General features: G+C 39.9%; 1 protein-coding gene across 18 annotated transcripts in view; it reads left to right on the top strand.

Annotated features, from left to right (window-relative positions):
• LRRFIP2 (LRR binding FLII interacting protein 2) overlaps window positions 1-16,094 on the top strand; it is a 173,614-nt gene that overhangs the window by 54,980 nt on the left and 102,540 nt on the right. For all 18 annotated transcript variants that reach the window (XM_032234651.1, XM_032234649.1, XM_032234647.1 and 15 more), the window contains exons 2-3: window positions 201-349; window positions 10,109-10,195. In XM_032234651.1, the coding sequence (XP_032090542.1) occupies window positions 260-349; window positions 10,109-10,195 (177 nt within the window). In that variant the 5' untranslated portion in view covers window positions 201-259. The remainder of the gene's footprint in view (window positions 1-200; window positions 350-10,108; window positions 10,196-16,094) is intronic.

Raw genomic sequence — 16,094 nt, 5'->3', positions numbered from 1 at the left:
CAAAATGTTTAGATTGTTTAGAAAACAAATTTTGCAAAATGATTGTGTGGTTCTTAAAATGTGTACTTCAATTTGAAAATAAAGTATGAAATACTATTTACGACTACGAACAACCTCAGGAAATTGTTGAAAAATTGTTGACAAGCTATAGATACATATATATCATGAAATAATAACTTGATACTTTTTCTTTGTTTCAGATTTAGGTTCTTGGATTTAAAGCAATACTGTGAGAAACTATCTAAGTTTGTATATAAGCATGGGAACCCCTGGCTCAGGAAGGAAAAGAACTCCGATGAAGGACAGATTTTCTGCAGAAGATGAAGCCCTAGGTCATATTGCTAGAGAGGTTGGTAAATTTGTTCAAACATAAGTGACAGGTATAACCTGGGAATCAGTATGTTATTGCAGCATAGGTAATTATACTTACTCGAACAATTATTAAGTTGGAACTTATTCAGAAAACATACTGTTTTATCAGCATGCTTAGTAATTCAAGCATAGAGATTCTTGCTCTCCTAATAATATGACTGCAGACCGCCCATCTACTGCAGAGTTTCAAGTGGCTGTTGTATGAGTCATTTAGAAAATCTGCACAATGACATCTACTAGTTAGAGTTAAACAGAGAAAGAACTTATGGCTTTTTAGTGAAATTATTGGTCCTTGTATATATAGTTGAACAACCAAATATGAGACTAGTGTTTTGCAAAAAAATGTAAAATATTTATTTATTTGTTTGTTTTTTTTGTTTTTATTTATTTATTATTTATTCAGTCAGTTAATCAACCAATCAATCAATCAGTCGGCTTCCCATCTTTTACTGTAGAGTAATTCTGGGCGGCTTACAATTACATCTATAATAAACATGAGAGATTAAGAACAAATGTTAAAACCAAAATTACATGGGGGAGGGAGGGAAGTGAGTGAGTGGGAGATGGTTTCTGTTGTTACTCAATCAACCACCTCCATTGTGCTGTTCTTCCATTGGGTTCCAAGCTGACTTGGAAAATCTCATCTTTAGGCCCTTACAAAAAAAGAGGAGGGTTGGGGCCAACCTCACATTGGGCAAGATGTTCCAGAGGGCAGGAGCAAAAGTAGAGAAGGCCCTCCTCCTGGACCCCACCAGCTGGAATAATGGGGCTGACAGAACCTGCAGCATGGCTCTTCTGCTGGCATGAGTGGTATGGGCCAATCCCAGTGGGGTGAGATGGCCACTCAAGTAACTTGGATCCATGCCATAAAGAGCTTTAAAGGTGATCACCAGTGCTGTCAAGGTTTTAACTAGCAAACTCAACCAATTCAGTGCTATTGAGACGTCCAGCTTTCTCAAACACCTACTTTATCACCTGTATATCATTTTGGCATGGAAGAAAATGAAACCAGCTCTAAACATTTCCTGCAGTTTCAATATAATTAAAAAATAGATAATTCTCTCCCTCATGGTCACAGGTCACATTGTCCAATTAGGTGTCATGACATCTCCTTGGCAACTCCCCATAGTGTCAGCACCTGTTGAGATGTCCTTGGTTCTCATGGGTTGGTCTGTTATTATTGTCTGGTCTGAGATTCCAGATACTCCTCCCCCCTGGAAACAGAAAGATGGCTGTGGCAGGCCTGATCCATTTCATAGTTGATAAATACCTTGAATTGTACCCGGAAGCAGACTGCAGCTCACGGAGCAATGGTGTTACAGGAGCTATTCTTGTGGGGGCCAAAATTTTCCACACTGCTGCACTCTGCACCAGCTATAGCTTCTGGATACTTTTCAAGAGTAGCTCCATGTAGAGTGCATTACAGTAGTGCAGTCACAAGATGACTAGGGACTGAACAACTATGCAGAGGGAATCCTGATCCAGGAAAGGCCGCAACTGGTGCACAACACGGTTGTGCAAAGACTGTCCTAGTCGCTACTGCTACCTGTTCCTCAAACAGAAGTGAGTCCAGGAAAATTCCCAAGTTGTGGATTGGGTCTTTCTAGGGCAGTGCCGCCCCACCCAAATATGACAAGGTCTCAGATTCCCCAAACCATTTGGTATTACAAGAGTTCAGTCAAAGTTTATTGTCCCCCATCTAAGTCCTCACAACCTCTTGACACTGTGAAAGGGAAGCCACAGCATCACTTGGGTCACCAAGAGTGAAACTATAGAATTAACTTATTTTTCAGAGTATAAGATGCACCTCCCCCTCCAAAAAAAGAGGGTGGAAATTTGTGTGCGTCTTATATACCAAATCTACCCCCACCCCACCAGAGGCCAAAAACATGAGGCATGGAGGCAGCAATGATTGTGGCAATCCCTATAGCCTGGAACAGCTGATTGGGGGTATTCTGGTAGTCAGTTGTGCTGAATCAGACTGCAATAAATGCTGAAGCTGACCTGGTTGGTCAGAGTTTGCAGCAGCAATCACATTCAGAAAGCACACAGAAATAAGCAGGATTCAAAATAATAATAATATACAATACAATACAAAAAGCAGGTTTTCTGTGGTAGCAATAAATACAAGCAAAACACAAGGAGTTTCACTTTCAACTAGTTCTCAGCTAAGCAAGGCTGTCTCATTGTTGCTCACATGGCAAATACTGTTTCAGAGTCCAAATAGCCCTCATTGGCTGACTTAGTTGCCTATTCATTGGCTGGCCTTGTTAACATGTGTCCCAAGTCAGGAAGCAAATACAATGGATGCTGGTAGGCAGAGGCAGAATTTTTCTTATTATTATTTTCCTCCCCAAAAACTAAGGTATGACTTATACTCCAGAGCGTCTTCCACTCCAAAAAAATACGGTAGGTGTCATCAGCATACAATAAAATGTCAATAGAGTAGAATAGAATAGAATAGAATAGGCAGGAAATCTTATATCACTTCAGACAAATGGTTGTCCAGTCTCTTCTTTAAAACTTCCAATGTTGGAGAATTCACAGCTTCTGGAGGCAAGTTGTTCCACTGTTTAATTGTTCTAACTGTCAGGAAATTTCTTCTTAGTTCTATGTTGCTTCTGTCCTTGATGAGTTCCTATCCATTGCTTCTTGTCCTGCCCTCACTTGCTTTGGTGAATAGATTGACTCCCTCTTCTTTGTGGCAACCCCTGAGATATCAGAACACTGTTGTCATGTCACACCTAGTCCTTCTTTTCATTAAACTAGACTAGTGGTAGTCAACCTTTTTCTACCTACCGCCCACTAATGGATCTTTCTTGATGGAAAAATTTCCTTACCGCCCACCAGTTTTTGTGCAAGTGCGTAATATTTTTAGAAAGGAGGGTGTTTTTTTAAAAAAGAAATGTACGTACATTTATCTTTTTATTTCTACTTTATTCATGTTTATAATGTTTTTAACTTTATAAAGTTTAATTAGAAAATAATAAAGTAAATTGAAATTAGCTTTACTAGTGATTAATGAAATCTTTGAGGCTGATGCTGCGAGACTAAATATTTGATATCTGCAAAAACAAAAGGTGCAAAGATTTTTTTGTATGGACTTGCTCATAAAGACGTTTGGAGAACTCGACCCACGAATGGCAACAGGATTAAGGAGGTTTTGTTACTGGAGAGACACAGGCTGATAGATGGAAGAATACATCTCAAAACTAGCTAAACCTAATTAAATTCATTTGTAATAGATATAGTTGAATAATAATTGATAATGATAGTAATGTATATAATGCGGAGTTGATATGATAAATAATAATTGGATATGAGAAGGGAAGGTTAGAAATATTTTTGGACCATATATAAAGGTTATTAATCACAATAATTATTACTATTAAAAATAAAATAAAACTATATACAGTTAAATCTTAACTAATATGGGGAAAATGCTATGATATACGATATAATTACTTAAAGAAAGGAGAATGATAATAAACTATATACATGGAGGATGGAATTTTTGGTATTAAATATTATGGATGTTTAGCTAAAACAGGATATGAGGTTATAGATTAAATCTTTGGCATAGTTAAGGATGAAGGATGTTTAAACAACTGTAGTCAACTAAAAATGGAGGTATGATGATGTTAATATGGTAAACATTTGAGTTAAGATATTTGAATTAATATGAATTAATGGAAGAAATGCACAAAAACATGTTGTAACCAGCTGATATACTTTTTTATAACATATACTTCTTGTCTTTTTGTTTTGTTTTTTTGTTTTTTTTGTTTTTTTCCTCTGCCTTGTTTGTTTTTTGTCTTTTTTGTGTTTTGATTTTTTTCCCCACTGTTGTGGGCATGTGTTGTTTATGTAACAAAAAAATAAAAAAAAAATTTTTAATTAATATTTGATATCTGGTTCAATTTTCGTAAGGAACAAACAAAGGTCTCCTCTTTTGATGATATTCAGACGGTTTCTCTGTTTGCTCATAATATGATTAACAGCACTAAAGCCTGATTCTACAAGATATGTGGTAGGGAAAGGTATCAATAAATTGAACATCATTTTCCACATATTTGGATATAATGCAGGCTTTTTTTTTTATTTTGCCACAGTTTTTGGTATCCACCACTGCCAAAATTACATTTACTCTCTTAGTCATATTTATGTTCTAATAGTTCTTCTTGACAAGTTATATCAACCTCAGCAACATTTGCTGTAAAATGATTTATCATCCAGTCATGCACCTTTAAGTTTAAAATATCTTGAAATTGTTTTCCATATCCAATTTGAGTTCATTGAGGTGGCTACTGAACCTTTCAATATCCCCCGGAGTTACATCATTGTTTATAGAGGACAATTCAGGAAACTGATGAAATTCTCTCTTTAAAATATTATGACAGAGAAGATCAAGCTTTTCGATAAATAATGACCCAATATTTTTGCAACTTATAAGAGTTATATTGGCTTCTTAAAGCTGCAAATTAATTTCATTAAATCTCTTGAAAATGTCTGCTAAATAAAAGGCATCATTCTTTATGGTTTTTAACTGTTCATAGAGACCAGCCTCATTATCACTTTCAAAAAACTGTACGACACTATCAAATAATGCAATAAAACGAGACAAGGATGTACCCTTTGAGAGCCATCGAACTTCTGTGTGTAAAAGTAACCTAATAAACTGCTCGTTATTGTCCTGGCACAGTTGTCGAAACATTATATCACACTTGGCATTAGATTTGATCTTATTTACAGCTTTAATTATTATACTTAATGATGAATGGAGACTTGTACTTAAATGTTTTCCTACAATATGTTGTCTGTGCACAACACAATGAATACACAAAACATTTGGCACTTCTTCCTTCAAGTAAGCAACAAACCCATGATACTGGCCTACCATTGATGGTGCTCCATCAGTAGCACATGCAACAATATTGTTCAAGGGTATATTATTTTTTGCAAAGTATGATTTCACAGCATTAAATATTGATAATCCTTTTGTATCTGTAATCAGATTGACAGTGAATAGCATTTCTTCTTGCAATGTATTGTTTTCATCAAGGTACTGTACATATGTCATCAGTAGAGCATTATTATCTGCAATGACAGACTCATCCAATTGTATGGAAAATGAAGAATTGGTTTTTTTTACCAGGGGCTTCCCCTGGACACAATGGCGAGGAATGTGACAGAGCTGGAAAAGTAAGATGCATGTCTCGCGGCCCTCCCACTCTGCCCCAATGGTAACTGCTGCCTGGCCCTTCCCCGCCATCCCTTTAGTAAGAGATGGCAGACGGGGTGGGGGAAAACTGAAGTGTGTATCCTAACAGTACTGAGACTTGTTCAACTTACGAGGTTCCCCCGTACCACTAGGATGTGCGCCTTGCTTCTCCCCCCCCCCAACATCCACCCCTCACTAAAGAGATGGCGGGGAAGGTAATGGCTGCCTGGATGCTTACCTTCCCTTGCTGTCTCTTTAGTGAGGGGTGGAAGGTGGGGGGGGGGAGAAGCGAGGCGCGCATCCTAGCAGTAGTGGAGACTGGCAAGTCTGCCACGTTCCTCATCCAGGGAAGCAACTTGTAAAAACACCTCTGTTGCTTCCCTGAATGAAACGGCGAGGAACACAATGGAGCTGCCAGTCTCCACTACCGCTAGAATGCGCGCCTCGCTTCTCCCCCCTATCTTCCACCCCTTGCTAAAGAGATGGCAGGGAAGGTAAGCAGCCAGGCAGCCGTTACCATTGGGGGTAGTGGCAAGTGTTCTTTTTGCGCGGAAGGGGACGTGAGGCCCCTTGCTGGCTGGTCACTTTTTGCGGTGGGCCCTTTTTGTGCTGTAGGTAATGGGGCGCGAGGCCCCTTGCTGGCCGGCTGCTTTTTGTGGTGGGTACTCTTTTTGCCTGCCCATCAGCTGTACCGGTAGGTATGGTAAGTGAGTGTGTTGTGTGTGGGGCATGTCCCCGCCCCTGCAGCCTCGGCTCCTCATCTCGGTTGCGCATGTGTTTAAGTATGGTTTTTAACTGTTCATAGAGACCAGCCTCATTATCACTTTCAAAAAACTGTACGACACTATCAAATAATGCAATAAAACGAGACAAGGATGTACCCTTTGAGAGCCATCGAACTTCTGTGTGTAAAAGTAACCTAATAAACTGCTCGTTATTGTCCTGGCACAGTTGTCGAAACATTATATCACACTTGGCATTAGATTTGATCTTATTTACAGCTTTAATTATTATACTTAATGATGAATGGAGACTTGTACTTAAATGTTTTCCTACAATATGTTGTCTGTGCACAACACAATGAATACACAAAACATTTGGCACTTCTTCCTTCAAGTAAGCAACAAACCCATGATACTGGCCTACCATTGATGGTGCTCCATCAGTAGCACATGCAACAATATTGTTCAAGGGTATATTATTTTTTGCAAAGTATGATTTCACAGCATTAAATATTGATAATCCTTTTGTATCTGTAATCAGATTGACAGTGAATAGCATTTCTTCTTGCAATGTATTGTTTTCATCAAGGTACTGTACATATGTCATCAGTAGAGCATTATTATCTGCAATGACAGACTCATCCAATTGTATGGAAAATGAAGAATTTTGGAGAATACCTATTAGTTTATTTTCAACATTAGTCACCATTTCGTCAATGCGTCTCTTTACTGTGTTATCACTAAGGGGCAATGTTTTTAAAACTTCAGTTATATCCTGATGCATTACTGTGGTTAAATGCAGCACTGCAGGCTACTGCTAGATCAGCAGGTCAGCGGTTCAAATCCCACCGGCTCAGGGTTGACTCAGCCTTCCATCCTTCCGAGGTGGGTAAAATGAGGACCCAGATTGTTGGGGGCAATATGCTGACTCTCTGTAAACCGCTTAGAGAGGCCTGAAAGGCCTATGAAGCGGTATATAAGTCTACTGCTATTGCTATTGCTATTTGATAGAGGGTATTATCAAAGTTTCTCCATTATTATGACTTTTACCACTTTTTGCAATTAAATGTGATGTACAATAAACTGCAGTTAATCCATCCTCATTTTTTGCATGTTGTTTTTGAAATGATGCAGCTATTGTTGAACGATTTTGAAATATTTTATAGATTTCTTGAAAATATTCAATGGGCTTATCTTTATCTTGCGAATGCTTTGTAGCAAGATCTTCTCGCCCTCGACTTGGCTTCATTGCTTCATTAGATAATGTCTTGTGGCACAGTAAACACATTGGAAGCTGTTTATTTGTAACAGATTCAATAAAACCCATCTTCAGATACTCTGGTAAATAGCATATTTCTTTTTTTCAGACATGGGTTCTAAATTTGTTTCACAATTTAACAACTACTTTTACTCTTACGTTTTGATCTGCACTCCATGCAGTGCTTTTCCCCCTCCTCTTTTCCCTTTTATTACAAACACCAAAAACAATGCTGTATTAGGTGCCAATTTTTATTAAGTGTCACCATCAAAAAAAATTCATTTTCCTGCCTTCTTCTTCTTTACCTTTCTTATAGTATTTCACTATATCAAGGATCTCTTTTTCCCTTTTTTATTTTCTCCTTTCTTTACTTATTTCTTTCTTTTATTTTATAACAAAACTTAATTTATGAGCCAGACTAAACACTGCTTACTCTCCTCCTTTATTTTATCCCCTTTTCTCTATTTTTCTTCCCTTTTTTTGTTAATTTTTTTAATCTTTTCCTTTTTATCTCTTTTTTTTTTACCTTCCTTAGGGCAATGTACAAAACTAAGGCTGAGCTAGTTAGCCCACTTATTATTATTAGCCAACAACAATTCTCTCCTGCCTATAACTTTTCTTTCTCCTATTTTGCAACTGCTCTGCTCCGCTTCTGCCTGTCCTTGCTATCAGTTTCCACTCCTCCCCTTCCTCTTCCCATGTGTTTGCTTGTTTGCGTGCACGTGCACGTTGGTTTATTGATGTGTGTGCTCACGCCTGCCCACTCGTTCAAAAGGAGGTTTTAACCTCCGAAGTCCCTACCGCCCACCTGGAATCCCGAAACCCCCACTAGTGGGCGGTAGGGACCAGGTTGACAACCCATGAACTAGACATACCCAATTTCAGCAAACGTTCTTTATATGTTTTAACCTCCAGTCCCCTAATCATCTTTGTTGCTCTTCTCTACACTCTTTCTACAGTCTCAACATCTTTTTTGCATTGTGATGACCTAAACTGGATGTAGTATTCCAAGTGTGGCCTTACCAAGGCATTATAAAGTGGTATTAACACTTCACATGATCTTGATTCTATCCCTCTGTTAATGCACCCTAGAACTGTGTTGGTTTTTTGGGCAGATATAGCACATTGCTGGGTCATATTTAAGTGATTGTCTACTAGGACTCCCTCTCTCTCATAGTTACTACTATTGAACTAGAGACCATCTATATTGTACTTGTGCATTTGCTTTTTTTTTGCCTAAATGTAGAACCTTGCTTTTTTCACCGTTAAATTTCATTTTGTTAGATAGCGTATTTCAAAATCTTTCTGAATCTTAAGCCTATCTTCTGGAGTGTTTTCCTATTCTTGACCGCTTGGTGTTATCTGCAAATTTAATGAGTTCCCCATCTATCTCCTCATCTAAATAAGTGGCCTAAAACAGTTTTGGGGTACTCCAGTGCATACATCCTTCCATGTGGATGCAGTTCTGTTGATGACTACTTGTTGAATATGATTGGTCAGCCAGTTACAAATCCATCTGGTGATGGTGGTGTCTAATCCACATTTTTCTACCTTATCAAGTAAATTGTGGTCTACTTTGTCAAATGCCTTACTGAAATTCAAGTAAATTTTATCAAGAATGCAATAAGATTGGCATAATCTATTTTTGACAAACCCATGTTGGCTTTTGGTTATGACTTTGTTTGCCTCTAGATGTTCAGTGATTCATTGCTTGATAATCTTTTCCAGAATCTTTTCCAGTATTGAAGTCAGGCTGATAGGTCTGTAGTTTCCTGGATTTTTTCCCCCTTTTTTGAAAATGGGAACAACATCAGCTCTTTTCCAGTCCTCTAGTGCTCCAGGATCTTTGGAAGATATAGTTCAGTGTTTCTGAAATCACATCTGCCAGTACCTTCAGCACCTTGGGGTGTAAACCATCTGGTCCCAGTGTCTAGGGTGGACAGGTGCTCACTTACCAATTTTTTGTCTATTTTAACGTGTGTTTCTAACCTGTTTTTTACGGTACTGGTTTTGATAGGCTGGACTGTTTTTTCTCTTGCAAAAAATGAGTTAAATAGTTCTGCATTCTCTCTGTTGTTTGTGACCTTCTTGCCACTTTCTCCCACTAGTGGACCAATCATTTCATTGACTTTTTTCTTGTTCTTTTTGACTTTTGTCGCAAGTCTTAGTTCACTTGGAGCCTTAGCTTTCATTACTTCATGTTTGCAGGCTCGGGCTATTTGCTGGTATTCTGCCTTAGTTATGTGTTCCTCTTTCCACTTTTTATACTTGTCCTTTTTGTCTTTCAATTTGAGATTTCTTAATGCTATCATTATCTATCTTTACCACAAAACTCAAGCCTATTATTGAAAGTTAGATATTTGTTTTGTATTATTTTAAGTACACAGATTTTTCATTAACCCTTCTTGTCTTCCTCCATCATTCCCTTTTAATATTAACTTTTTTTTCTGAAGTCCTAAAGTAATTGTGGAAAAGTTGATTCCTAACTTTTGATGCTAGATTTTTTAAATTGCATCTGTATTTTCAATATAACAGGCAGAAGCACGCCTTGCAGCCAAACGTGCAGCCCGAGCGGAAGCAAGGGATATACGCATGAGGGAATTGGAACGCCAACAAAAAGAGGTATGTACTACCAGAAGGAAATATTATTACTATCTTAAATTTATTAGAGTATACATATAATAGAATTCATTTTTCTTGTAAAGCAATGTAGAAAGCTTTTAAAAGAAAATATTATTACTACAGATATTCCTTAATCTAAGGATATAATGAAGCCTGCCTTTGCAAATGAGAATGGTCAGTAAGTGAGACAGCCTCACTTGTCAACTCCCATCAGCTAATCTCCCTGATGCCCTTGTTAAAGAAACACATAGATCGTTAAATAAAGTATGGCATGCGTCATGACTGCGGGAAGCCCTGGGAGGCCTGGGCCAATAAACAAGGCAGCAAAAAGCTTTGCATAGCCCAAAACAGGCAATTGGGTAAAAGATCCCAACTAGATTAGGGTCCAGCATCAAGTTAAAATGCCAGAGAGGCTTCTAAACAAGCCTATGGTGTGACTGATATACCACGCTTTTTGATTGGGCCTATGTCCTGATTAACTGGCCATTGGGAGACTGCAAACGGCCAGCTGCAGCAAAGGCTGGGTCCCAAAAGGGAGTCAGACAAACAGCAAAAAGCTTTCCAAATAAGGTTTCCAAGCTTTTTGCTATTTGTTTGATTTCCTTTAGGACCTAGCTAGGATTATTCTAACGGAAGTCAGATAAACAGTAAAAAGTTTTGCAAGAACCCAGCTTCTGCTATGACCGGCCATTTGTTCCATGTGTTGTGATGTAGCTGGCTAAAGTTTTTGAGCTGAACTTTTTCTTCAGCCCCTCAATGCGAACAAGCTGCAAAAATATTTTCTTTGCTTGCTTACTTCCTTTCTTCTGTTCCTCAACCTGGCTGTCATTCATCAAGGTAAGTAACATACAGATTTTGTCATCATGTTTTCAGGCATGCAGAAAAATTTTGCAAATGGGGTGATTAAAAGGGATAGACTAGAGATTGAAGAGAAATGACAGAGAGTTTAATTTAAGTGCCTAATGGGGGGTGGGAATGGGAGATGGGAATGGGAGATAAAGAATAACAAGTTCTGCCAACTTTTTTTCTGTTTTCTTTTTTGAACATAGGGAGGTGGTTAAGCAAGAAAAAGGGTTTGTGACATTCCTCCTGAAGCTGCTGCTTTTGCATGTGAGCAGCTAGCTTAAAGTCTAGCAAGAGCTAGAAGAGATCTGCAGTCTCCTGACAGCCAACTGATCAGGGCAGAAAGCATGAAAGCAGCTGCCATTTTTGCAAGGAATTGTTGGCATGCTGAAAATAGCAGCTGTTTTCAGGAGGCATGGAGAGCAGGCCCAAGTGTTGTGGGGTCCCAGTGGGGTTGAATGGGATGGGAGAGGCAGGAGGGTAGTGCAGCATCCTTCTGGTCAGAAGTAAGGGTGAATGATCATGGAGATGCTACAGCAGCCCTAACTTCAGAACAAGGTCATATGTAGGTTTTTGGGGACATGTTGTAGTTCAAATGTCCATTAAGTGATGAGTTGGATCTCAAGAATTATCTTAATAGATATATTTATAGTATATTGAATATATTATTCTGCAGCAGAGATGTGCAATGTTTTCAGTGTATGTTATATAAGGTGCCATATACAGTATATTAGTAAGTGAATGCCTGTGTATTTGTTTGTTTGTGAATAGACATATACATGGCAACCCTGTTGTATGGTAGATGAGGACAAAGAGAATGCTTATAGTACAATAATTCTAAGTTACTATAACAGCCATAAGATTGCTATACTACAGAAGGAAGCACTTTGTGCTGGAGAAATAAAGCAAAACAGACAATCTGCGCAAGTAGTTGCTGGGAATCATGCAGAGTATGGGTTACCCCTCAGGATTTAGAATACCATTTCCATATTATAAAAGTAATTTATTGTACTTTGTGCAGTATGTATTCAGAATCTGGGATAATACTTGAGGATTTGTGGTAGTTTTAACAATGGTTTCATTATTACTAGTGTGTTGGTACTGGAACTTCTGGTCAGTTTTATCTTTGCAGAATTGCAGTATTGAATTTAAATATTCTTTAAATTGCTAATGGAATTCTACTTTTCTAGACAGTATTGCAAAATAACCTGTATTTTGTAAGCAGAATTATGGAAGATAGCATCTATTGTTACTAAAGTATTACCCTTTAAAAATCAGATTTTCTACCTTTTTGTAGCTTTTGCAGTGTTCTTATGATAGAAAATGGGGACATATCCAGAGGTGGATGGTAGGCCAGGATTGTGTGTTTTGTGGTGCTTTTGTCTTGGAAAACTAACCTGATTGTGGTGTTTATTTACTAATATTTTAGCATATGATATTTCATAAAAAATAATGGGTCATAGTGAAAACATTTAAATATATAAATATGAGAAACACATGAGAAATACATAAAATGAAGATTAATATAAATATGAGTATAGACGAATCATCATCATTTGCTTAAATTTCCTTTTTAAACCTTAGAATTTTAAGGGCATATACCAGGGAAATGCATTGCCAAAACTATTATTTAGGGTTGTTGAATCATGTCCAATATATATAATTTCAATTGGAGGAAATGATTTTACATTACTACATATCTGTCTTGTGTAAATTTAACTAAAACAAAATAACTGTGATTTTATGTGGCTACTCTTTATTTAGAGAATGTTTTGAAACATTACAACAATTTCTCAGTATTATATACAAGTTAAATTATGTTGTATGTTAATGGAGCCTTCTGATGTGAAAAACTGTGATATAAAGACTATAGTAAGTGGACAGAATGTCAAATGACCCAAAGTAAAGACATTTTATGTGATCTAATAAATGCATCAATGTGATTCCTTAATATAAAGTCATATATGAGTAATTATGTCATATGGTATAGATCCTTTTCACCCATATCCTTTGTAATTTCACTCTGAATTTTAATGATAAATGTACTTAATTTTTATCATCTTTTATTTTCATTTTTATGTTCAAAAGTAATACCCCTCAGAAAAGGAGTGACACATAGGTAGAATAAATATTCTAAATTATAAAGTATCTGATATTATAATTAATATATCATACAATTATATTGGATATATTGTTTATACTATATGCTATAAATAATAATGGGCTTCTAGTACTATTTTGATTTTAGTTTTTTCATTTTATTGGTTCACAGTTCATAGCTGTATTTCTCCAAAGTTGGTGGAGACAGCGGTCATGCATGGGTTAACCTAGTCAGTAACCAATAGAACTGAGTCTACCAAAGTGATGTCATTGCCTCTGAGGAGCATGCTCCCACTTTTTTACACTCAGTTCGATTGGAACTGGCTGTGCTAATTGCTTTCTCCTTAACTAGTATTTAATAATTGACTATTCTAATTGGATTTAATTGGCTTTTACTCAAAGAACAAAATTTCATCTAAATTGAAAACAGAGAATAAGCTCCTACTGAACTTTTGGAGACAGGACTCTCAATAGCCCCTGGGTGGCTGGAGAGACATTGCCAGGGATTCTTCGAGGCTTTGCCTCCGAATTTGCCTATGGGCTTCTGAGGCTCCCTGGCTAACAGCACAGTTTTGCAACAGCCGTTGGAGGCTCCACTTAGTGCTGCTACTTCTGCTGCCGTTCCTGGCTCTTCCTTGCCTCCAGTGCCGCTGACTGCCGCTGCCAGAAACCATCAAATGCCACAGGGAGCCTCCAAAAGCCGCCGCCACTGGGAAGCACTGCTGCTGCCGCCACACCTTGTCACTGTTTCTCCCCGCTGCTGCTGGACCACCCTTGGCTTCGCCCTTGGCTCCGCAGGCTTGCCACATGGAGTCAGACACCCACGTGCACTTCGCAGCCTCGGCTACCTCGTGGCGCTGGCCCATAGGCTCTGCAGCCTCATGGCCATCTTGTTTGGGCGTGAAAATCATCTGGCAGCCATTTTAAGTTTCTTCAAAAGCCATGAGTACAGGTTATGGCCTCTCCTAATCCTGAGCCTCAACTGCCTCCAGTCTCCTTGGCCCCCGCTCCCACCACCTATCCCCTTCATGTGGGGCCCACAGGCACAGGCCTGCTCCTGAAGATAACCCTACTGAGCCCCTTTCCAGGAACCCCAGGCCTAATCGGGGGCGTAGATAATCCTTGGGAGGATGGCAGGGCCTCTCAGGTCCCTACAAAGAAGGCCAGGGCCAAGACCAAGCACAATGAATCTTGCGAATTCCAGGCCCAGAGGCTTGTTCACACCAGTCCCCCTCCTGACTTATTTTCAGATTCGGAGGATGACCTCTCCCCTGTGGCCTCGGGAGGATGCCAGGGGCACAGACGATTTGGCCAACAGTAGGGATGATTCGGATTGTGGCAGGAGCATTATCCCTGATGAGGATCCCCTCTACCCTCTTACTCACTGGGCATGGCTGATATGATCTCTGAGGCCATCGAATGCGGCATAGTGGCTGGTCTTAAATACAGGTCTTCTAACCGTTCTACTTCTCGCAGGTCTGCTTCTTCCTCTAGCTCCAGGCACAGGGATGGCGATCTCTCAGCTTCATCTTCGCATGAGCTACCCGGGACTTCCAGTCAACCGTCGGTTTTTGGGGAAGAGGAATGCCCTGCAAGAGATTCATATCTCTCAGATGATGAAGGTTTTCCTCCCAGCCCACCTCCTTTTGTCTTTTTATTTAAACCTGCTGTCTTTCGATCTCTCCTTTTTAAGGCGGGCATTCCTTCTCCCAAGACGGCTCAGGGTACGGAGGCAGACAAGAATGACACCACTGATCCTCTCTTCACCCAGCCTACAGTAGAAAAGGAGATGATTCCCTTGCCCAGACTCTTCATAGACGTTGTCCAGAATCAATGGGCATCACCAGGTACAGGTCCCCTCCCCAATACCTCAGACAAGCGCCTGTATAATGTCGCTTCTGACCTCGCCAAAGCTTTGGAGGTACTTTCTATTGACTTACCTATAATTGGCCTTTCCTCTCCTAATGCAGCCTCAGCAGCTCCTGAGGAGGCTCTTCGACCTGAAGACAAGAGGAGAAAACAATCTCTGGTCAAGGGTCACCAGGCCTCAACTTCACAGCCGCTGCCTTCAGTGGTTTCTTCTGCCATTCCAGAAGACCAACAGCAGCTGTTCCCTAGTGAAGATCAGCTTGACTCCAGAGGTTCTGCAATCTCTGGACTGGTGGATCTCCCCGCCCATAGCTCAGGGCTCCCTCTTTAGGGAACCTCCGTGTCTCATAGTTATGACGGACGCGAGTTTGACAGGTTGGGGAGCTCACCTGGAGGATCAGGTAGCTCAGGGTCTCTGGTCCGATTCCGACCTATCCCACAGTATGAATTGGCTAGAATTGAGGGCCATCCATCTGGCCCTCCTTCATTTCCAAACGTCTCTTCAAAACACACATGTGCTAATTTGGACAGACAACACTACGGCCAAGGCGCATGTCAACCGCCCAGGGAGGGATGAGAGCGGTATCTCTCATGGAATCTGCCTTTCGCCTAGGAACCTGGGTGGAAGCCAACCTTCTCTCTCTCCACGCTGAACACATCTTGGGATCTGACAGCACCAGGGCAGACTGGTTGAGCTGCACAATGATTGACCCAGCAGAGTGAAGCCTGAATCGTCGCATTTTCCACCAGCTGTCATCCAGGTAAGGGACTCCAACTCTGGATCTCTTCGCAATGGCATCCAACAAACAACTGCCCAGGTACTTGTCTCGCTACACAACACCAGGCGTGGAAGGGACGGATGCTCTACGGTGCAGGTGGCCTCGAAGTCTCCTGTACACCTTCCCTCCCTTCCCCCTGATACAGAGGGTGATTCAGAAACTGATAGAGGAGGAGGCCGACTCATTCTAATCGCTCCCCATTAGCCGCGTCGACCATGGTACGCAGACCTGGTCAATCTTTCCGTGGAATCTCAGTGGCTTCTTCCAATGATACCATCCCTCCTTCATCAGGGCTTCATTCACCATCC

Source organism: Thamnophis elegans, chromosome Z (assembly GCF_009769535.1).
Source record: "Thamnophis elegans isolate rThaEle1 chromosome Z, rThaEle1.pri, whole genome shotgun sequence".
NCBI lineage: Eukaryota > Metazoa > Chordata > Lepidosauria > Squamata > Colubridae > Thamnophis > Thamnophis elegans.
The sequence above is the reverse complement of the archived record's forward strand: the minus strand, read 5'-3'. Positions and strand labels throughout refer to the sequence as shown.